The sequence below is a fragment of the Mustela lutreola genome, chromosome 4, assembly GCF_030435805.1.
Source record: "Mustela lutreola isolate mMusLut2 chromosome 4, mMusLut2.pri, whole genome shotgun sequence".
Taxonomy (NCBI): domain Eukaryota; kingdom Metazoa; phylum Chordata; class Mammalia; order Carnivora; family Mustelidae; genus Mustela; species Mustela lutreola.
This window is the reverse complement of record NC_081293.1, coordinates 78,711,281-78,736,360: the sequence shown is the minus strand read 5'-3', so window position 1 is coordinate 78,736,360 and position 25,080 is coordinate 78,711,281. Positions and strand designations below refer to the sequence as shown.

Sequence of the window (25,080 nt, the reverse complement as noted above, 5' to 3'; positions counted from 1 at the left end):
AAGACACAGGGTATCAGAATGGAAAAAAAAAAAAACAAAACATCTATATATTGCCTCCAAGAAACTCATTTTAAGCCTGAAGACACCTCCAGATTTAAAGTGAGGGGTTGGAAAAGAATTTACCATGCTAATGGACATCAGAAGAAAGCAGGAGTACCAATCCTTATATCAGATCAATTAGATTTTAAGCCAAAGACTATAATAAGAGATGAGGAAGGGCACTATATCATACTCAAAAGGTCTGTCCAACAAGAAGATCTAACAATTTTAAATATCTATGCCCCCAACGTGGGAGCAGCGAACTATATAAACCAATTAATAACAAAATCAAAGAAACACATCAACAATAATACAATAATAGTAGGGGACTTTAAAACTCCCCTCACTGAAATGGACAGATCATCCAAGCAAAAGATCAGCAAGGAAATAAAGGCCTTAAACGATACACTGGACCAGATGGACATCACAGTTATATTCAGAACATTTCATCCCAAAGCAACAGAATACACATTCTTCTCTAGTGCACATGGAACATTCTCCAGAATAGATCACATCCTCGGTCCTAAATCAGGACTCAATGGGTATCAAAAGATTGGGATCATTCCCTGCATATTTTCAGACCACAATACTCTGAAGCTAGAACTCAACCACAAGAGGAAGTTTGAAAAGAACCCAAATACATAGAGACTAAACAGCATCCTTCTAAAGAATGAATGGGTCAACCTGAAAATTAAAGAACAATTGAAAAAAATCATGGAAACAAATGATAATGAAAATACAACGGTTCAAAATCTGTGGGACACAACAAAGGCAGTCCTGAAAGGAAAATATATAGTGGCATAAGCCTTCCTCAAGAAACAAGAAAGGTCTCAGGTACACAACCTAACATTACATCTACCTAAAGGAGCTGGAGAAAGAACAAGAAACAAACCCTAAGCCCAGCAGGAGAAGAGAAATCATAAAGATCAGAGCAGAAATCAATGAAATAGAAACCAAAAAGACAATAGAGCAAATCAACGAAACTAGGAGCTGGTTCTTTGAAAGAATTAATAAAATTGATAAACCCCTGGCCAGACTTATCAAAAAGAAAAGAGAAAGGACCCAAATAAATAAAATCGTGAATGAAAGAGGAGAGATCACAACTAACACCAAAGAAATACAAACTATTATAAGAACATACTATGAGCAACTCTACGCCAATAAATTTGACAATCTGGAAGAAATGGAGGCATTCCTAGAAACATATAAACTACCACAACTGAACCAGGAAGAAGTAGAAAGCCTGAACAGACCCATAACCAGTAAGGAGATTGAAACAGTCATTAAAAATCTCCAAACAAACAAAAGCTCAGGGCCAGACGGCTTCCCGGGGGAATTCTACCAAACTTTTTAAGAAGAACTAATTCCTATTCTCCTGAAACTGTTCCAAAAAATAGAAATGGAAGGAAAACTTCCAAACTCATTTTATGAGGCCAGCATCACCTTGATCCCAAAACCAGACAAGGATCCCATCAAAAAAGAGAGCTATAGACCAATAGGCTTGATGAACACAGATGCGAAAATTCTCACCAAAATACTAGCCAATAGGATTCAACAGTACATTAAAAGGATTATTCACCCCGACCAAGTGGGGTTTATTCCAGGGCTGCAATGTTGGTCCAACATCCGCAAATCAGTCAATGTGATACAACACATCAATAAAAGAAAGAACAAGAACCATATGATACTCTCAATAGATGCTGAAAAAGCATTTGTCAAAGGACAGTATCCCTTCCTGATCAAAACTCTTCAAAGTGTAGGGATAGAGGGCACATACCTCAATATCATCAAAGCCATCTATGAAAAACCCACCGCAAATATTGTTCTTAATGGAGAAAAACTGAAAGCTTTTCTGCTAAGGTCAGGAACACGGCAGGGATGTCCATTATCACCACTGCTATTCAACATAGTACTAGAAGTCCTAGCCTCAGCAATCAGACAACAAAAGGAAATTAAAGGCATCCAAATCGGCAAAGAAGAAGTCAAATTATCACTCTTCTCAGATGATATGATACTATATGTGGAAACCCAAAAGCCTCCACTCCAAAATTGCTAGAACTTATACAGGAATTCAGTAAAGTGTCAGGATATAAAATCAATGCACAGAAATCAGTTGCATTTCTCTACACCAACAGCAAGACAGAAGAAAGAGATATCAAGGAGTCAATCCCATTTACAATTGCATCCAAAACCATAAGATACCTAGGAATAAACCTAACCAAAAAGAAACACAGAATCTATACTCAGAAAACTATAAAGTACTCATGAAAGAAATTGAGGAAGACACAAAGAAATGGAAAAATGTTCCATGCTCCTGTATTGGAAGAATAAATATTGTGAAAATGTCTATGCGACCTAAAGCAATCTACACATTTAATGCAATTCCTATCAAAGTACCATCCATCTTTTTCAAAGAAATGGAACAAATAATTCTAAAATTTATATGGAACCAGAAAAAACCTCGAATAGCCAAAGGGATATTGGAAAAGAAAGCCAACGTTGGTGGCATCACAATTCCGGACTTTAAGCTCTATTACAAAGCTGTCCTCATCAAGACAGCATGGTACTGGCACAAAAACAGACACATAGATCAATGGAACAGAATAGAGAGCCCAGAAATAGACCCTCAACTCTATGGTCAACTAATCTTCGACAAAGCAGGAAAGAATGTCCAATGGAAAAAAGACAGCCTCTTCAATAAATGGTGTTGGGAAAATTGGACAGCCACATGCAGAAAAATGAAATTGGACCATTTCCTTACACCACACATGAAAATAGACTCAAATGGATGAAGGACCTCAATATGCGAAAGGAATCCATCAAAATCCTTGAGGAGAACACAGGCAGCAACCTCTTCGACCTCTGCCGCAGCAACATCTTCCTAGGAACATCGCCAAAGGAAAGGGAAGCAAGGGCAAAAATGAACTATTGGGATTTCATCAAGATCAAAAGCTTTCGCACAGCAAAGGAAACAGTTAACAAAATCAAAAGACAACTGACAGAATGGGAGAAGATATTTGCAAACGACATATCAGATAAAGGACTAGTGTCCAGAATCTATAAAGAACTTAGCAAACTCAACACCCAAAGAACAAACAATCCAATCAAGAAATGGGCAGAGCACATGAACAGCCATTTCTGCAAAGAAGACATCCAGATGGCCAACAGACACATGAAAAAGTGCTCCATATCACTCGGCATCAGGGAAATACAAATCAAACCCACAATGAGATATCACCTCACACCAGTCAGAATGGCTAAAATCAACAAGTCAGGAAATGACAGATGCTGGCGAGGATGTGGAGAAAGGGGAACCCTCCTACACTGTTGGTGGGAATGCAAGCTGGTGCAGCCACTCTGGAAAACAGCATGGAGGTTCCTCAAAATGTTGAAAATAGAACTGCCCTATGACCCAGCAATTGCACTACTGGGTATTTACCCTATAGATACAAATGTAGTGATCTAAAGGGGCACGTGCACGCGAATGTTTATAGCAGCAATGTCCACAATAGCCAAACTATGGAAAGAACCTAGATGTCCATCAACAGATGAATGGATCAAGAAGATGTGGTATATATACACAATGGAATACTATGCAGCCATCAAAAGAAATGAAATCTTGCCATTTGTGACAACATGGATGGAACTAGAGCATATCATGCTTAGTGAAATAAGTCAAGCAGAGAAAGACAACTATCATATGATCTCTCTGATATGAAGAAGTGGTGATGCAACATGGGGGCTTAAGTGGGTAGGAGAAGAATCAGTGGAACAAGATGGGATTGGTAGGGAGTCAAACCATAAGTGACTCTTAATCTTACAAAACAAACTGAGGGTTGCTGGGGGGAGGGGGGTTGGGAGAAGGGGGTTGGGGTATGGACATTGGGGAGGGTATGTGCTTTGGTGAAAGCTGTGAAGTGTGTAAACCTGGCGATTCACAGACCTGTACCCCTGGGGATAAAAATACATGTTTATAAAAAAATAAAAAATTAAAAGAAAAAAAAGTTAAGTGTGATGCTAAGAGATAATTTAATGCATAAATTTGGAGTTTTTATTCAAATCAAAATATTTTAGAGTAGGTTATTTGTATTAATTATGGACATTTAAATTTTTATTATATTTATATTACATATGTAATTATATTACATATATATTTATATTTATCAAAATATGTAAATATCAGGGATGTTTTGAGGTTGCTAAACAAAACCTATAAATTTCTGCTGTAACAGTCAGTACATTTTTAAAATAAACACAATATTTTATTTTTTTTTAACTAGGCTCCATGCCCAGTGTGCAGCCCAACATGAAACTTGAACTCATGACCCTGAGATGGAGACCTGAGCTGAGATCAAGTGCTTAACTGACTAAGCCCCCCAGGTGGCCCAGATAGACACAATGTTTTAAAATGGCCAATTACATGTTTTACTCCCAATTTTATTTTCATGCCTGACTTGACACAGGACCAGAGTGCCACGGGGATGACTGGTAGGTCCCCATGGTGTTGGCCATTCTGTGCCTACATAGTCCATATTCCCAAGGACTCATGCATTCCTTTCCCCCCTCTTCTCTCCTTCCATCCTCCCCTCCTTCTCTCTCTCTTCCTTTATTCAGACAAACAACACACTAATGAACAGAAGACGACATTACACCACCACAGGATTGGACTAGTACAAGCTCAAGGGAATGGTTCAAAAGACACTGACCATGAACACAGGGGTCAAAGTGGAAAAGAAGGAGCAGAAGATGTCCCAGGGAAGAATAACAGTCAAGAAAGAAATAAAGGAGGACCTGGGGCCAGTGTCAGTGTCTGTCGCTTACAGAGTCCTACGTCGAGGATGTCAACGTGAAACTGATCAGAGTGTGTAAATGTTACTGAAAATTTAAGAAAGTGGAGGACACCCAAACAGAAACCTTTTCAGAGTGGGATACAAAACCTAGAGCAAGTCCATGGGAATATGGCCCTGGACGCCCCTCTTCCTCAGGGCTGCTGGAGGGGTCATGGGACTCTAAGAAGACTTCATGTACACACCACGTGCAGTCTAGGAGTTGGGGGAAAGGAGGGATTTCCAGGTAGAGAATGTGTGTGTGCCACCCCAGGAAGCCACGAAGAATGCCTGGTGTTTTTAGGAACAGCAAATATCATTGTAATTGGACTTTAAAGAAGTGAAACCAAAGAGAGAAGCTGCATCTATAATGCTCCCAGACATTATACGCCACAATAAGCAATCTGGACATTTTCTCAGTTTCAAGAGAGCAGTGAAAGTAGAGATGGGGGGGCAACAATTAGTACTTTGGGCTATAAATCATATCATATATAATTACTATCAAAAACAAAAGTGCAAAGCTCTATGCTTGAACAATTGCTCTTATTAATAGTAAGAATGAAGACAAGACAGAAGCTCCACTAGTAAGCCATGGATGCCGCATAGTTTTGTGAGTTGCTGTGACTGTTATCGGTCCATGGTTTTAAGCTAGGAGCCCCCTGTGGTGCACAGCTCATGTTTGCTGACTTTAGGGTGCACGCAGGTTTGATCTCCCTGGGACTGACCTCTCTCCCAAGGAGGTAGTACAGCCTCACAAAGAACATCAAGCTAACGGCAAATCACCATCAAAGACCTTGTTCTCCTTTAAAGTCAGTAAACCCGAAGAGTAATGGGAGGAAGGAGAAGCTGATTTTATGGCATCAAAGAGAAAACGGAGTATTGGGTGTCCCAGGCGCTTGCCTCACAGAGCATGTTCATGGATCTCAGACACAAAAGGAGGGAAGGCGATGGCCCATGGAAAGAGGGGGGAAAGGGCGGGCAGCATTGTGAAACCATCTCCAGTGAATGTTGCATGGAAAGGCCAACACGGAGACAGGTTTGGAAACCAGAGCCCGTCTGAGCTCAGGAAGACGGTGGAGCTGAGGCTGAAGGGGACCCTTGAATCTAGGATGGGGTCGCTTCAGAGACGGTGATCCCTACCTCCAGAAGATCTCCCTGCCTGTGGGATCAGCAAAGGGGGGATGGTATCCTTGCTTTGCAGTGGCTCCCTGTGCCCAACAGCACCCACATCCTCCTAGACCCCGAGACCACAGAAGCCCAGAGTCCCACAGCAACTGTGTGCATGCTCCTGCCTTCCTCTCCCCAGAAGCCCCTCCCTACCCCAGCTCACTCCGCAAGCCCTTCACTCTGAAAACTGACTGAGCTCCCTCCTCCCTAGGCCCCAGGACCATGTTCCAATATTTCACATTTGTTTTGTACAATTTTATGACTTCTCATAAAATCCTGATGAAGAAAACCAATCATTTTAGAAGAGCCCCCTACATCCAGTCCCTAACACAGTTCTTTGCAAATAGCAAGTGTCCGATAAATTCTGACATGGCACGTGAGGGAACAAAGAAATGAAAGCCTTTATAATATAGTAGTTATGAAAAACAAACTTGGGGGGAAGACAGAGTTTTTAAATCCTAGGTCCAGTATGGAATAGCTCTCACACATCTCCATGTCTTCACAGTCAAGTTCTTCTCCCTCGAGGCCATACCAGATCCATCTGGCTGGTGTGGTTGTTGAATGAGAAAATGTCTGCTAGGTAGGATCTGACATATTAAACATTCCACCTTTGACAGATCTCACTGACACTTTTCAGCAAAGCTAATGCTCTGATCAGGTATGAAATGAAGTGTGACCAAAAACCAAGCCTCCCACGATGTTCCCACCCAACATACACTTTGGGTTATTCTCAGTTTTCTAGAAATTTTTCTTTAATATTTTTTCTTTTTGTACTCATTTAAAAAATTCCAGTATATTCCAAATCATCAAAATGGCAATGGTAAAGTCAATTTACCCACAGACGTCACTGAATGCATTTCTGCTTGTGTTCACGCTCACATTGGCTGTGACTTTTGTCCCTCTGCTCATCAGTGGGGAAAAGAGGGAAGGCACAATACATAAGTGATGTTCAAACAAGGGTTCACATCGAGGAAAGTGGGGATTTGAGCAGTGAAGCCCAGTCATTTTGGATTATGGGGAAACAAGATCACCGGCTGTCGCCTGCGTCCTCACACCAGGGTCACCTCAGTGCCCAAGAATGGCACCATTCACCACAGTGAATTGCTGTGGTTGACTTGGACCTCATTGTTTGGATGACACACCCACTCTAAAACAGGTACCCTGCTCTCTCCTGGGAATCTCGGATTCCAAGTCTCAGTTTGGGTCCACCTCTATGTTTACCTAAAATAACTAAAGACAGCAGTATCCAGGCTTTCCACAAAAACACACAGAGATGCTTAAAAAGTTAGAAACAAGTCAAGTTCGGTTTTCAGCCTGGCCATGAGAGCATGTCCCTCTGTCACTGATTTTGGGGTGGGGTAAACAGCACTTACGGTATGTGCATCCATACACTTCTATCCTCATCGCAATCCTGCCTTTGGGGCTCCAGGCTAAGGGGAGGAAGCGCAGGAACCTGGCTTCGAAGGGAGGCTGCAGTTGGTAATGCACCACGCTGTCTGCATTTGTGTTTCCTGGAAAACTCTGGGAGAGAACGGAGAAAGGATCAGTGTGTCTGCAGAACTTGGAGCTCCCGGCTCTTTTCCTGTGGGTTAGGGACAGAAGCTTCACTCTGTTCTTATGCAAAAGCCTGCCTGCTTTATAGAAAGTCTGCTAATGTTTAAGAGGGATGTGACAACTTTTTCTCAGGGCCTGGATTAGTCACCATTGTTCTAAGCTTTCCTTATTTGCAGAGTGATTTACATTTCAGCAGCACCATTAAGCTGGCTGGAAACCTGCCACCCTTGAAGGTTTGTTCTTCCCCTAAAGCATTTCCCTCATCTCTAAGCAGCGAGGATGGCTCTCATGCAACCCCACATCCAAGGCAATCAAGCACTATGTTAACTTGCTGTCCCTGCAGGAAGAACCCTCAACTCGGTATGAGCACTGGGAGGGATCTATACAGGGTTCTAGTTCCAAACCCTTCGTTTATAAAGGCAAAACCAAAGTCCAAGAAAGTAGAAAGAGTCTGCAGAGGTAGGACAGCAGCTACCCAGCATGGCCACAACTAGATTCTGGGCTTTGGATTTCAATCACAGTGTTCTTAGCGTGCGGTCAGGTTGCCCCCAAGTTATCCACATTTCCAGAGCACTGGGGAGACCCACAGGACAGAGGGGTGCCCTTGCCCGGACACAAGCACCTGGCCTCAGGCTTGAAGGGGTCAACATGAGTATAATGGATGTTGTTACAGGGGACGAGCGACTTGTTTCTCACTGCATTGATTTCATATGCAGATCAGCATATGGGGAAACCCAAAAAAGGGTGATGCTCACATATGCACACATTGATCATATCACTAATGATTTAATCTATTTTAGACAGCTCTGTTGCTAATGATTTGCTCAGTTTTTCAAAGGTAACACATACATGTGAGAAGAATCAGAGAACAAAGCACAGACTCCAACACCAGGAAGTGCATCCCCATGCAGCCTTTCTGCCCTGACCTGCAACCTCTCTTGAATGCTCCTGAAGTGCTCCGTACTTGCGTCCAGGAAGAAAAAGGTGGGTGGGATTCCGATGACATGGACTTAGTTACCCCTGTTGGTGAATCCATTCCCCTCACCCCCACAGTCCTGACTACCTTAGCATTAACTCCTGAACAGCGATCTTCCAGAAGCTGATGTGTGAGTCACAGGACAACAGCTCTTGTGTAGACAATTTTTGTCTACGAAGTCCCCTGAGACACTGGGCTCCTCTGTCCTGCCACCTGGGCCCCATAACCTCCACTAGCCTCCTTCATACAAGGATTTCACTGGGCTCTTCCTGCTCTGGGCATTTCGGTGTCTGCCCCTGACACTGTATACCCCCTTTTTAAAACTAATTTCATCGACTCTTCCTCAGATTGTCCATCAGTTTTCCTAGAAGACCTATGCAACAGCAAAGCCATAACAACCTGAGGTTTTCCAATCGTAACACAGCGTCTTAGCAGAAAATGCTGCCCCATCCAAGGACCTTACTGGTCTATGCTCTGAAAACAAACAGAGCCCCTGCCATGGTGTGTCTCTTCTAAAAACCTATGTCAACTGGTACATCTACCTCAATGCTATCAGTTCTTTGGAACCCCCTGTCAAAAGTTCAAGTTCTACATTCTTTGATCTCTCCAAGTTTTATCAGCCAGAGGGCCAAAGATATCCTCATAATACTCCTTCATATAATAGTAATAAAATGAGGGAACAGAAGACTTGACCCTTTCTTATGCTCCCTTACACCAGAAGGACACACTCCACCTCCCACTGCAGTTAGAAGGGTCATACATACAACGCCACACGGGAGCAAAGCTTATAGTTGGGCCAAAAAGAATGCCCATCTTGTTGTTTTGATTTGTGAAACCCTAAACCTGGCTTAAGATCCAAACCCAACCAAACCAAGCCCAATCACTATTCAGGCTTGTATGCCATGACAAGCAGGTAGGAACAGATGGAACCAAGAACACAGAAAGCTCAAATGTGGTATCAGGGCCAGTCTCAGACCCTAAAACACTTCCTCTTGGCTAGTGAATGAAATATCTGGGAAGCCCTCCGGCCTCTCTCTCTTGCTCAGTGGAAGTGCCATCTTTGTCCAATGTCACCTGTTCTTCAAGGGTTGGCAACCATTACACCAAGAGCAGGCAAACCCTCTCCATTGCTTCTGTGCTCTGAATGGGAAGTCAGGAATGTGCCCTCCCTGCCCCCAGCTTCCTGCAGGAATTGCAGGCTGGTGTGGATAGGAGTTGCTTTGTACCAACATCACCACTGTCCATCACACACTCCTGACTGTTATTACAGGCTCCCAGACCCACTGCCTTCATCCACAAAACCAGCTTGGTCAGCAAACTCTGAAGGTTGAGGAGCTATTACATGAGATAATACCTGACAATCATGTTCCCACACCTGCCTGCAGGTAGGCGGTTCACAAGCACCAGCCACTGTGGACATGGTCTTGGCTGCCATTTTGGTTATGGTGGGCACATCTGGCAGAGGCTGCTCATCTGTCCAATTCTGCATCCCGTTCCTTACACTCTGTCTCAGGTTCAAGACCCGAGTCGTGCAGATCACCATCAGCTGCCACATTCACTGTGATGCCAAGGTTATAATTCAACCTCAGAACTGAAGTCCATGTTTATCTGAGGGTAACTGACAAAAACTAGGAAAGGTATTTGAACAAATTGTTTTATTTTCCTTGAATATCATTACTTCCTTCTGAAGCACTTTGTCCGTGGAAGGTAAATTCTGGACACCTTCATTCAGACTGTGTGATGGCAATGCCATATAGCAAAAGGAATTTCTAGTGCTGTTTTAGTGGAATTTAGACAGAATACTATTTAAGGACTACTTCAAGTGGCAATAATATCTGAATAGTCTATGAAAAGAGGAGATTCAGAAGGCACTCTTTAGGGTGCCTGGGTGGCTCAGTGGGTTAAGCCGCTGCCTTCAGCTCAAGTCATGATCTCAGGATCCTGGGATCGAGTCCTGCGTCAGGATCTCCGCTCAGCGGGGAGCCTGCTTCCTCCTCTCTCTCTCTCTGCCTGCCTCTCTGCCTACTTGTGATCTCTTAGTCAAATAAATAAATAAAATCTTTAAGAAAAAAAAAGAAGGCACTCTTTAAAACTTCTGAGAATCTTTATACAAAGCATTTGTCACACACAATTTTAATTACATTCAGATATTGGAACATATGTATGTATGTGTGCATAGCTGTGCATGTGACCATGTTAATTCATTCTAATTTTACGGAACCACATTATTTTTGTCTTACAAAGAACTATCACCAATCCCTTTGGGTAGAAATCAATCATGCGTTTCTTTAAAGATATCTTTAAAGAAACAGAAGTTAAATGAAATGACTTTGGCACAAGACAGATCCCTACTAGCATGTCACTCTCACTTACTGAAATGATCTCATATATTTTGGTGAAGCTAGTGTTTATCTCTTAAGAGATGGTGTGATCTGTTCCTTGCCATATGTATTTTTGCTTTGTTTTTCCAGAACAGATCTGGGTGAACAGGCCACACAGACTCGCAGGAACGAAGACCCGCTCTGTGTTATAGTAAGTGGAAAGATGAAAATCCCATCTTCCCCATCTCTCGTGATAGGAGTGACCTCGGGGAAGCCAGCATTTTCATGTGTAAAGTAAGAACAAGAAAACCTCTCTTACAGTTTTGATGAGTTAGTGGGAGGAGTTCCATGGGCCCATCTTTCTGGCATCCCTCTTGGCTCGCTAGCATTAAGAAACATACCGATGAGACTCTCCATATGACTGATCCCCAGGAACACTTCATCTGGACACGGACTCAATATCCGGTCACTTTAAAGGCATCCCATTGAATCCTTTGTCCACTATTAGGAGCAGACGATGTCTGATGAAGTCTTCCATTTTCACCTTAGTTAGGTTGAAGGTAACCCAAATTCATTGCTTGGGCTCCGCTCACATGCTAGAAACATGTTTCTGAGATAATTTGTTTTAGGAATTGGTGACATTTCTGAAAAGCTGCCAACTCTGCACTGTTTTAGTTAGCAGTCTATGTTAGTAGACTCTAAATCTAGAGAAGGGATCATTGGGAGACTTCCACGGAGCCATGGTCTCAGTTGTAAACTGAGTCATCACGATTCCGCATTGGAGTCAACAAATGACCTCAAGATGCCATTATGTATTTGTCATTTCAGGTTTGAAATATCTGTGTCCTAAGGTCGGCTTTTATACCAATGCCTTCTTTCTAAACACAAGCGGTGTTGCCTATAGAAACAGGTCTTGGTGATTGTAAAAATAAATAAATATTAAGCCTCTACTGCAGGCCCCTAGGAAATTTGAGCTTCATTATTCACTCACTGCTGTTCATTTTATTTTAAGACCTCTGAGGTAGGAGGAAGGATGTTGCCGGCATCAAGAGAGTGTGCAAGAATCCCCAAGCTCTAATTCTGGCCATTTTAATTATGGGGCCATGATGGTCTTGGGTAAGATGCTTAAATCTCCCCACATCTCAGCTTCTTCATGAGCAATGGGGGAATAAAAATTACTGTTACTATTAAAAATAATATTTTGTCCCCATTATTTCCAGAGGCTCACAGACCACGAAAGAACATACTAAAATTATTTCCTGTCATTTTACTGAGTGAGCTGGACTGGGATGTCAGAAGTATGACCTGGAGGGAGGGCCTGACCCCTTAGATGTCAGTCAAGCAGGCGCTTTGTGCAAGGTGAGCGTTAGAGTTTAACTCATGCAGATGAGTTAACTTCAACAGTGTCCTAGAAAGTGAATGAATAATCTCTGTTCTCACTTAAAACAACCAGACAGATGCCTGATGAACATCTTCTGATGTGACAATATCAGTGTGTCAGAAAAAAATGTGCACTTCATAAGCATTTCCTGGTTTCTTTCATGGACTCAGTGGAAGCAAATCACATAGTCAAACCAGTGACTGAGCAAAAAGAGATGACCATGTCTCTGGGTCCCAGCACCTTCCCCTATCTGGAGAGGGAACCCGCCCTGTGACTGAGCACAGCTACACCTTCCAGAAACCCATAGCACCTGGCCTTGGACTCATCCACATCCCAAGGCCAAAGCAAGTGCAGGAAACAGGGTCCCAAATGCTGCTTTTGTAATCTCAGCTGTATAAAAGGATAATGTAAACATTACCAAAATATTATTGAAATGAAGTATTTTTATAACAAGTTGAGAAGTTGTAGGCCTTTACTGCTTAGTTTTACCTTCTGCTTGAAATACGAACCCAGCAGACAAGACAGGTTTCTGACTCTGCAGAAAAACCAGTAAGGTTTTGCAACACTCCTCCCTTCCCTATCTTCTTAGGTGATCAGGAGAAATACATTTTATAAGCTATCTGAAAGGCCCACTGGTGTTGGCAAAGAGGTTGAAAGTAGAGAAAAGCCAGAAAAAAATATTTCCAATAGAAGAAATTTATACTTTAAAAGCAATGTATGGTTATTGAAAACAATACGAGAACATCGCAAAAAAGGTGTATGGTTTGATACGTGGCACAAGCATATTTTCTGGAAACCGAATTAGTTTTCAGTATTTGAAGAGTGACACCAAAGAACAAAATGAGGTATTGTTAGTGTTATAAGAAATGCCTCAAATGAGTGTTTAATAGTGTGTCTTTCCTATCAGCAACTTGAAGGAATTAAATAAGTTAATTGAGAAGAATTAAATATATAACTTGACTTAAATATAAACTTGACTCCAGGCACAGTTTTGGGGCATTCTTTAATAACTCAGATTATTGGCAGAATAGCACGATCCTCTTAGCCTCTTGCATATGTTCAAAATAATGATATATCAAATGAGTTATTTGTACAAAATTTAGAAGATTTCTCATCAAGAAGTATCCGTGACCTGAAGAGATACCATATGTCTTTAATTCAACATTCAAGTACTTTATAAAGTAGGGAACCTAGGCGCCTTGGTGGCTTAGTGGGTCAAAGCCTCTGCCTTTGGCTCAGGTGATGATCCCAGGGTCCAGGGATCAAGTCCCATGTTGGCCTCTCTGCTCCACACGTAGTCTGCTTCCTCCTCTCTCTCTGCCTGCCTCTCTGCCTGCTTGTGATCTCTGTCTGTCAAGTAAATAAATTGAAAAAAATACTTAAAGTAGGGAACCCATATAACTTGCTGTGATGGGCTAAATTGTGTTCCCCACCCATAATTCATATGTGGAAGCCTGAACCCCCCGTACTTCTTAATGTGACTGTTCGGAGACAGGGTCTATAAAGAGGTGATCAAAGTAAAATGAGGTCATTGGATTGAGTCCTGATCCGACAAGCCTGGGTCATTTCAAGAGGAAATCTGGATGCACGGAGACCCCAGGGAATGTGCACATGGAAGGAAGACCCCGTGAGTACCAGGGAGATGTCACACATCAACTGCAGCACAATAAATGGGGGGGGGGATACTTCACACCAGCATTAGACATCTTGAACAAAAGCTCCCCATTTTTAAATAACTTCTGAGGGAGACTGAATACCACTGGGCAACTAAAAACATACTTCTGAAACCTTCTCTGTGGCTTCCCATTACTTTCAAGAGGTTAACTGCCCCATGCCTGGCCAGCTCAGGCAGAGGAGTGTGCAACTCTTGATCTCAGGGTCTTGAGTTCAAGCCCCACCTGGGGTTTATTAAATAAGTTGCTAGGTAAATAAACTTTAAATAAATATATATTTTTAAGAGGGAAATGGCCCATTTTAATACAGGGGAACAAGCAAACAATCCTGCAGTAGTAGAATGAAAATGTTTTCCAAAATGAAATTCTGAAATGAAAGTTCCGAATGAAATGTTTTTCAAAATTTTCTTCTCCAATAGATATTTGAATTTATCCTAGACTGTTTATAAGGAAACACACTCACCCTCCCAAGATTCTGCTGTCATACATACAAAAAATCACCAGAGTCACGTCTGAGTGGTAGGCACAACTTTGCATTCAAAGGAAGTGTTAATTTATATAGGATTTAGCCAAATAAGTTAAAAACTGTATCAAGATCAAATAGCTGTTTTTCAACTAATTGTCTATCTAAAGTTGTTTTGGTCATTTTAGAAACCCCTTGCTCCCCCCAAAGCTCTTTTTTTTAGCATTTTACATTTGAGTCACCAATACTGTTAAACTAAAATGATTAGGGTCACTATGAGTTCAAAATTAATTCTGACACAACAATTGTACTTAGAATAGGATAAAAGAAATACATATCTGAGAAGTAAGTTGAAGTGAATATGAAGTAAGTCCTTTGCCACGTTGACTCACCATTTTCCAGGGACGATAAAAGGCTGGGGGCCAGAGCAGAGGGAAGACAATTCTTTATGGGTTTCTCCCATTTCTGCACATATTACAGAGTGAAGCCCTGTCTTTTCTTCTGAACTGTCTTACAAGGACATTTATATAGAAAGCAGCCCCGTAAGATCATTTTTTTTTTTTCCTTCCAGGCAAAGGGCAGGCATGCTTCCTGCACAGAAGACTCAGGTTCCCAGAGCTCTTGTAACATAAGCCCCTGAGTATGCAGACCTCCACCTGGGCATGACACACACTCACATGACACACATGTGACGTAGGGTCAAGGGGAACCAAGGCCAGGATGCGATGCTGCCTGCCAATAACCAAGTCAGTCCCATGTTCCCCATCTCTGACCCAGGAGTCTTCCATCTCCTCCCACATCCAGGAAACAGGCAGGCGAACTTGTTGCAAATAGAGCAAAAACTCAAACACCTCACAGTTCTAGATGGAAAGTTTGAAGTTCATCTCCCCGCAGACTTCTGAGAACATGTAGGGAACAAGGCATGGGACTAAACACTCTACTTCATTCAAGCCACTATGCAAACATTTGTACATTTGACTATATTGGTCTATAAACACTCTACTTCACTCAAGCCACTATGCAAACATTTGTACATTTGACTATATTGGTCTATATTGTTCTCTTTTGTTTGCTTTTATTAATGCATGAATCCAAATTATTTTTTAATTTATTTTTAAATGTTATACTGTTTCTTAATTAAAAAAAAATACCAAGAAAACCCAAAATGTGGTCTGTGTTCTCACTAGCAAGAAAACCCCTGTTGACATGGAAAATAAATGAGAAACACAGATGGCTTTGGTTAGAAAAGTCAAGTAGTGCAGAAAAGCTTAACATGCAGAAACCACTCTTCCTACCCTCTCCCTGTCCCCAGCTAGCCATTGTTTATGGTCTATTGTAATTGTCTTCTGCGTTTACTGCTTCCCACCTTTTTATTTTTTTTCCAGATTTTCTAGTAAGGATCCCCGTGATTAGAGACAAGCAGACATGAAGTCCCAGGCTAAGGCACAACAGGGGCCATCCCTCTATCACAGAATCGTTCCCATCACTAACCATGTTCTAGAGAAGCTCCAGCTGATATCCCAGGCACTGGGGGAAATATTAGTAAATACTGTTCATGCCTCCCCCCAGCATGGAAGCAAGCTAGATCCACAAAACACCAGTCCCTGACACCTGGATAGATCCCTCCTCCCTTCTCCTCCAAAAGGGAAGCAGGGAGGAGAGATCTGCCCAGGTCCCAATCTTCAGAAAGACTGATCGGGAGCTCATGTTTGGTTTAATCACTTCAGCCGGATCAAGTGAAGTCACGTTAGTAAACTGCTTACCACTCATTTTTATTCAACACGTGGCATGATAAGAAAGCATGCCTCTCATTACCTACACATTGCATTTGCTCAATGGTAAGTTTTGTGATGCTATATTCTACTCACGTATTCGGTCTCCACAGTTTGTCTCTGCAGTAAAATTTCCACCTACATAAAATTTTCACAGAATTGGAAGAAATCTGCATTATGTTCTGTGTACAACTCAGATCTTTTCCATTTCAAAATGTTTACCTCTGTATTTCAGTATGCTTGACGATCTCATTTATAATCTCAGGGTATGTTTTAGACTCTTTAAATATGCAGACTAAACTAGAATCTGGGATTCCAGTGACACAGAGGGTGATGATATTATGGTCTGAGCTCCTGCTAGTGTCAGGGAGGAAATATTTCCAATATCTTGGAGAGGGCTCTAGACAAAACCAACGAGAGGCAGATAAACAGGAGAAGAAGTGTGTTCATACAGATGGGAGAGGAGAAGCTAGCTGAGGGCTGAAGGGTTCCTAAGAGAAGGACAAAATAGTTGCTTTAGGAAAGACAAATGGGTTTTAGGGAGAATGAACCAGAGATGGGGGGAGTTTGTGGTAAGATTTGTTTATGCAGGTGAAAGCGGTTTTTCTTTTTCTGCACCATGAGCAGAGGATGTGGCAAGGATTTACGGTGGGTTTATCTCAGTCTCTCTCCTGGGAGTGGATTCGCCGGGAGGAGGGGACTCACAGCTGCCTCACCTCTCAGAAGCAGCTGCTTTGAGTCAGATTAGCACCTTGAAGGCTTCTTTCTGCAGCTGTTCCCCAATGCCTTCAGGTTAAAATCTTCTTACTGCCAGTTCAGGGTTCAGAGAAGGTCCCCAGACTAGGAGCCCCTCCCCCTGTGTCCTCACAATGGGCTCCCTCCCCTCACCCCATGGGGCCATGCCTGTTCTTTACTCTTTAATCACAAAGAAAATATTTATAGAATTTACAGAAAAGAAAATGAAAGTTAAATCAAAATGTATAAATCAAAATAAGTAAAAAAGTTAAATTCAAAAGAAACCAATAAAGGAGGAACAAAACAGTTAAGACATAAAGACAACAAATAATAAAATGCCAATAGTAGGCAATCCTACCAGTAACCACTTTAAATGTAATTGAATTAATTTCCCCAATCAAAAGGCCTGTATTGGTGGAATGATACCAAAAACCTAAAACAAACAAACAAACAAAAAAAACCAAACAATTTACCCCAACTCCCTTCTCTTCTCTAACACCCCTTGGAGCACTGGGTGTGATGAAAAAATAATGAATACTGTTTTTCTGAAAATAAATAAATTGAAAAAAAAAGAAATAGCATAAAAGGAAAACTCTGAAAAAACAAAAACAAAAACAAAAACAAAAAAACCCAGGATCCAACTTTATTCTCTCTATAACATTCTCATTTTAGATGTAAGAACACAAACAAAGATTGGGAAGTAAAAAGGGTAGAACTAGATATTCCATGCAATTAGTAACCAAAAGACCAGGGTTGGGTATACTAATATCAGATAAAACAGACTAAGGCAAGAAGTGTTTCAAGCAATGTAGAAGAACATTATACAATGATAAGAGGTCAATTCACCAAGAGGATATAAGAATTATAAATAAATGTGCAACCAACATCAGAGCACCTACATATCAAACTGACAAAACTGAAGGGAGAAATAGATTGATCTAGAATAAAAGAAGGAGACTTCAATACCACATTTTCAATAACAAACAGAATAATCAGACAGAAGATCAGTAAAAATTAGAGGACCTCAACAAGACTATAAGCCAATTGGTCACAACAGAGATTTACAAGATACTTCATCCAATAAGAGTAGAATACACATCTTTTCTCGAAAAGACATGGAACATTCTCCAGTATAGACCAGATGTTAGCCCATAAAACAAGTCTTAAAAAATTTAGAAATGTGGGGATCGTGAAAAATATCTTTTCTGATCAAAATGAAATGAAACCAGAAAGGTTTCAGAAGGAAAACTGGAAAATCTACAAATATGTGGAAATTGAACATAACCTTAAAGGAATAAATCACAAAGGAAATGTGAAAATTTATTGAGAAAAATGGGAATGAAACCACAACCTAGCAAAACTTATGGGGTGTAGCAAAAGAAGTGCTAATAAGGAAATTTATAACTGTCAATGCTTACATTGAAAAAGAAGAAATATCTCAAAGTCAGCAACCTAACTTTACACTGTAAGGAACTAGAAAAAAAAAAAAAAAAGAACAAATGAAATCAAAAGCTAGCAGAAAGAAAAAAAATAATAAAAATTAGCAAAATAGAGATAGCAAAATAGAGAATAAAAATAAGATAAACAAACAGGTAAGCAAAATAGAAAATAGAAACAGAGAAAATACACAAAATCAAGAGTTGAGTCTTCAAAAATCAAAAACTGACAAGCCCTTAGCAGCACCAACTAATTTAAAAAAGAGAGAATACTCAAACAGCTAAAGGCAACAATGAAAGTTGGTCATTACGACAGATTTTATAGATAGGGAAGGGTTATAAGAGAATACTGTGAACACTGTATTGTAACAAATTGAATAACTGAGATGAAATGGATTAATTCCTAGAAATAGAAATTTCACCAAGACTAACCCAAGAAGAAATAGAAAATATGAACAGATCCATAACAAGTAAGGCTACTGAATCAGTCATCAGGTCTCCTTACAAAGAAAAGCATCGGACTTGATGGCCTCACTGGTGATGTCTACCAAATATTCAAAGAAGAGCCAACACCAATCCTCTTAAACATTTCCAGAAATATGAAGAGGAGAGAGAACTCCCTGACTCATTCAATGAGGCCAGCATTACTCCATAATCCAGAGATACTACAAAAAAAAAAAAAAAAAAAAAACAAAAAACAAAAAAAAAAACTACCAACCAACATCCCTGATTAAGACCAGTGCAAGAATCACCAACAAAATACTAGCAAACTGAATTTGATAGCATATGAAAAGGATTATGCACCATTACCAAGTGTGATTAATTCATGGAATGCAAGAATGAGTCAATACACAAGAAACATTCAGTATCATAGGTCACAGTACAAAAGGAAGGGTAAGTCACATGATAATCTCAATTGATGCAGAAAAAGCATTTGACAACATTCAGCATATTTTCATGATAAAAGCAATCAACAGACTATGAATAGAAGAAACTATGTCAATATAATAAGAGCTATATGAAAAACACACAGTGAGCATCACACCCCACAGGGAAAGTTTACAAGCTTTTCCGCTAAAATCAGGAGCAATTCAGGGATGCCAGATTTTGTCACTTCTACTAAACATAATACTGGAAGTACAAGCCAGAACCATTAGGCATGAAAAGGAATCTAAATTGGAAAGAAATAAGTAAAAATATCTCTGTTTGCAGATGGCATGATCTTATATGTAGAAAACCCTGAAGATTCCAGGAAAACAACAACACTTTTAGAATTAATCAATGATAGTTGACCAAAATCAACATACAGAAATCTGTTGCAATTCAATACCCCAGCAATGAATAATTGAAAAAGGAAACTAAGAAAACAATTTCATGAGTAACAGCTTCAAAAAGAATAAAATACATTGGAATAATCTTAACCAAGAGGTAGTAGAGTTGTACACTGGAAACTATGAAATGCTGCTGAAAGAAATGAAAGAATACACTTATAACTGGAAGGCTATACCATGTTCATGTTTTGGAAACCTTGATATTTTTAAGATGTTAATGCTTTGCAAAGGGATCTACAAATAATTTTCAAAATGGGTGCCAGGATTACTCAACAGGGAAAGGGCGTTTTCCAACAACCGAGGCTAGGAAAATTGGATAACAGTATGCAAAGGAATAAAAATGGACCTTCACCTTATACTGTGGACAAAAATTAACTCAAAATGAATCAAAATTCTCAGCATAAGACCTAGGGCTATAATAACTCTTAGGGAAGAAAAACAGGACAAAAGCTTTATCACATTAAATTTGATGATGATTTCTTGGCTAGGACACTAAAAGCACAGATAACATATGGTAAAATAGATAAATTCAAATACATCAACACTTATAACTCTTGTGTATAAAAAAATTCCATCATCAGAGTGAAATGGCAACCCATGAATGACAGAAAATATCTGCAAATTCTCTATCTGATTAGGGGCTCATATCCAGAATACATAAAGAACTTTGTACATCCCAACAACAAAAAAAATCAAACACCTTGACTTAAAATGCACAAAGTACTTCAATAGACATTTATCCAGAGAAAATATACAAATGCCCAATGAGCACATGAAAAGATGCACAACATCAGAAGTCATCAGGGAAATGCAAATCAAAACTACAGTGAGACACCACCTCACACGCTCTGCCTATTTTTTAATGGAATATAAGATGTGTTGATGAGCATGAGTTGGAGCCATGCTGCGCTGGTGGAAATATAACACAACAAAGCAGACAGTTCCTCAAAAACTTAAAAATAGAATTATCACAGAGTCCAGGATTTCCACTTGTTGGTATACACCCAAATGAACTGAAAGCAAGGTCTCAAAGAGATATTTGTTCACCCAAATTCACAGCAACTTTATTCACTACAGCCAAAAGGTGGAAAAGTCCATGGATCCCTCAAGAGATGAGCAGAACTGTCATATACATGCCGTAGAACATTCTTCAGAATTAGACACACACCCCAGCATGGATGGACCTGGAGGACATTATGCTACATGAGATCTGCCTGTCACAAAAGGACAAAAATGCTACAATACCACTTAGATGAAGTACCCAGATGACTCAAATTCATGGAGACAGAAAGTGGAAGGGCGGTTGCCAGGGTCTGGAGAAAGGGAGGGATGGGGAATTTGTACCTAGAGGGCAATGAGTTTCCGTTCGGGAAGATGGCAAGGATTCTGGAGAGACCACAATGTGAAAATGCTAATGCCATTGATCCGTCTACTTAAAAATAGTTACAAAGTTAACTTCTATGTTATGTCTGTTTTACCACAATAAGAAATATTTAAACAAAAAGTGCGCTTTCATTAACGTGAATGAGACCAAGCCTGATTTGTGATGCAGTGAGAAACCCAATTCCTGCACATACACTCCCTGGGGTGATGGGGAACCCCACTCAACCCTGCCCCCAGTGCAGATCTCCTGGTTACCCTGTGCATCAGCCACAATGTCCACCCCCAACATCATGGCAGTGACATGGGACCCACTTGCCATAATGCCTCGTTTGGAGTCAGAGTGTCAGGATGCTTGGCACAATTTCTCACCTGTTCTCACACAGTGGGAATATACCCACTACCAACTCCACATGGTGAGGGCCCCAATATGCCCACTCTGGTGTTTCCTTTTTCTTTCTTTCTTTTTCTTTCTTTCTTTCTTTTTTAAGATTTTATTAATTTATTTGAGAGAGAGAGAATGCATATGCATACATTGATAAGAGAGCACATGAGCTGGGACAGGAGAGAGTGAGAAGCAGCCTCTCCGCTGAGCAGGGAGCCTGAGGCAGGGCTGGATCCCAGGACTCCAGAATCATTACTGAGCTAAAGGCAGATGCTTCACCACCTGAGCCCCCCAGGCGCTCAGAATGCCCAGTCTCTTAACCTAGATGTAGCTGCCACCAACACCTTTTATCTTCAGGGTAATGAATCTGACTCATTAATCCAAACAGAGCAGTGAAACACAGGAAGTTTTTTCCATGACTCCATTAGGATAAAAGCAGAGACTTCCCTTCCCACACCCCTTATGATTTACACGGGGGCAGGGCGTACAGCTGAGCAGCCAGGTCTGACTGAAACTGACCCCTGCCCCAAGAACAGGTAGCAGCCTCTCCCAGAAAGCTGTCTGTGAGCCTGTCCCCATTAGGCTTCTTGGGGACTGCAAAGCAGGAGTGGGATCATCTCCCGATAATCCCACTAGGCTGCCCGATAAGCTAAGCAGGACCGAGGTAATAAAATCCGTCTTCCACAAACAACATAAAATGTCTAAAAAAAAAAAAAAAAAAAGAGGGGGGAGGAGTCAAGATGGCGGAGAAGTAGCAAGCTGAGACTGCTTCAGCTAGCCGGAGATCAGCTAGATAGCTTATCTAAAGATTGCAAACACCTGAAAATCCATCGGCAGATCGAAGAGAAGAAGAACAGCAATTCTGGAAACAGAAAAACAACCACTTTCTGAAAGGTAGGACCGGCGGAGAAGTGAATCCAAAGCGACGGGAAGATAGACCCCGGGGGGAGGGGCCGGCTCCCGGCAAGCGGCGGAGCAACCGCGCACAAAATCAGGACTTTTAAAAGTCTGTTCCGCGGAGGGACATCGCTCCAGAGGCTAAACCGGGGCGAAGCCCACGCGGGGTCAGCGTGGCCTCAGGTCCCGCAGGGTCACAGAAGGATCGGGGGTGTCTGAGTGTCGCAGAGCCTGCGGGTATTGGAACGGGAAAGCCGGCTACAGAGACAGAGCCGACAGTAAGCTCGCAGCTCCGTGTTACCTTGAACCGGTCGCAGGCTCGGTGAGCTCGGAGCGCGGCCGGAGGTCAGGCAGACGGGAGTAACTGGGCGCTGTTCTCTGAGGGCGCACTGAGGAGTGGGGCCCTGGGCTCTCGGCTCCTCCGGGCCGGAGACCAGGAGGCCGCCATTTGTATTCCCGTCCTCTGGAACTCTACGGAAAGCGCTCAGGGAACAAAAGCTCCTGAAAGCAAACCCGAGCGGATTACTCACCCCGGCCCCGGGTAAGGGCGGTGTAATTCCGCCTGGGGCAAAGACACTTGAAAATCACTACAACAGGCCCCTCCCCCAGAAGATCAACAAGAAATCCAGCCTAGACCAAGCTCACCTACCAAGGAGTGCGGTTTCAATACCAAGGAGAGCAGCAGAATTCCAGAGGAGGAGAAAGCCAAGCACGGAACTCATGGCTTTTTTCCTGTGATTTTTTTTAGTCTTGCAGTTAATTTAATTTTTTCTTTTTCATTTTTTTTTTTTTTTTTCTCGCCTTCGGGTAAAATTTTTTTTTTTTTTTTAACTGTTACCTTTTTCTTTTTTAACGATTTTTTACTAGTTTATCTAATATATATATATATTTTTTTACATTTTTCTTAGGTGTTTTCTTTTTTAAAAAAAAATTCTTTTCTTTTTTTTTTTTTTTTTTTTTTTTTTTCTTTTTTCTTTCTTCCTTTTTGAACCTCTTTTTATCCCCTTTCTCCCCACTCACGATTTTGGATCTCTTCTAATTTGGCTAAAGCATATTTTCCTGGGGTTGTTGCCACCCTTTTAGTATTTTACTTGCCCCTTCATTTACTCTTATCTGGACAAAATGACAAGACGTAAAAATTCACCACAAAAAAAAGAACAAGAGGCAGTACCGAAGGCTAGGGACCTAATCAATACAGACATCGGTAATATGTCAGATCTAGAGTTCAGAATGACAATTCTCAAGGTTCTAGCCGGGCTCGAAAAAGGCATGGAAGATATTAGAGAAACCCTCTCGAGAGATATAAAAGCCCTTTCTGGAGAAATAAAAGAACTAAAATCTAACCAAGTTGAAATCAAAAAAGCTATTAATGAGGTGCAATCAAAAATGGAGGCTCTCACTGCTAGGATAAATGAGGCAGAAGAAAGAATTAGTGATATAGAAGACCAAATGACAGAGAATAAAGAAGCTGATCAAAAGAGGGACAAACAGCTACTGGACCACGAGGGGAGAATTCGAGAAATAAGTGACACCATAAGACGAAACAACATTAGAATAATTGGGATTCCAGAAGAAGAAGAAAGTGAGAGGGGAGCAGAAGGTATACTGGAGAGAATTATTGGGGAGAATTTCCCCAATATGGCAAAGGGAACGAGCATCAAAATTCAGGAGGTTCAGAGAATGCCCCTCAAAATAAATAAGAATAGGCCCACACCCCGTCACATAATAGTAAAATTTACAAGTCTCAATGACAAAGAGAAAATCCTGAAAGCAGCCCGGGAAAAGAAGTCTGTAACATACAATGGTAAAAATATTAGATTGGCAGCTGACTTATCCACAGAGACCTGGCAGGCCAGAAAGAGCTGGCATGATATTTTCAGAGCACTAAACGAGAAAAACATGCAGCCAAGAATACTATATCCAGCTAGGCTATCATTGAAAATAGAAGGAGAGATTAAAAGCTTCCAGGACAAACAACAACTGAAAGAATTTGCAAATACCAAACCAGCTCTACAGGAAATATTGAAAGGGGTCCTCTAAGCAAAGAGAGAGCCTACAAGTGGTAGATCAGAAAGGAACAGAGACCATATACAGTAACAGTCACCTTACAGGCAATACAATGGCACTAAATTCATATCTCTCAATAGTTACCCTGAATGTGAATGGGCTAAATGCCCCTGTCAAAAGACACAGGGTATCAGAATGGATAAAAAAACAAAACCCATCTATATGTTGCCTCCAAGAAACACATTTTAAGCCCGAAGACACCTCCAGATTTAAAGTGAGGGGGTGGAAAAGAATTTACCATGCTAATGGACATCAGAAGAAAGCAGGAGTGGCAATCCTTATATCAGATCAATTAGATTTTAAGCCAAAGACTGTAATAAGAGATGAGGAAGGACACTATATCATACTCAAAGGGTCTGTCCAACAAGAAGATTTAACAATTTTAAATATCTATGCCCCCAACGTGGGAGCAGCCAACTATATAAACCAATTAATAACAAAATCAAAGAAACACATAAACAACAATACAATAATAGTAGGGGACTTTAATATTCCCCTCACTGAAATGGACAGGTCATCCAAGCAAAAGATCAGCAAGGAAATAAAGGCCTTAAATGACACACTGGACCAGATGGACATCACAGATATATTCAGAATATTTCATCCCAAAGCAACAGAATACACATTCTTCTCTAGTGCACATGGTACATTCTCCAGAATAGATCACATCCTCGGTC

The 25,080-nt window shown here is 41.1% G+C and overlaps 1 protein-coding gene across 1 annotated transcript in view; it reads right to left on the bottom strand.

Moving 5' to 3' along the window:
* The window catches only part of LOC131829004 (contactin-associated protein-like 3), a 181,847-nt gene that overhangs the window by 105,606 nt on the left and 51,161 nt on the right, over positions 1–25,080 (bottom strand). The window contains exon 4 of the mRNA XM_059170309.1: positions 7,406–7,553. Within this exon, the coding sequence (XP_059026292.1) occupies positions 7,406–7,553 (148 nt within the window). The remainder of the gene's footprint in view (positions 1–7,405; positions 7,554–25,080) is intronic.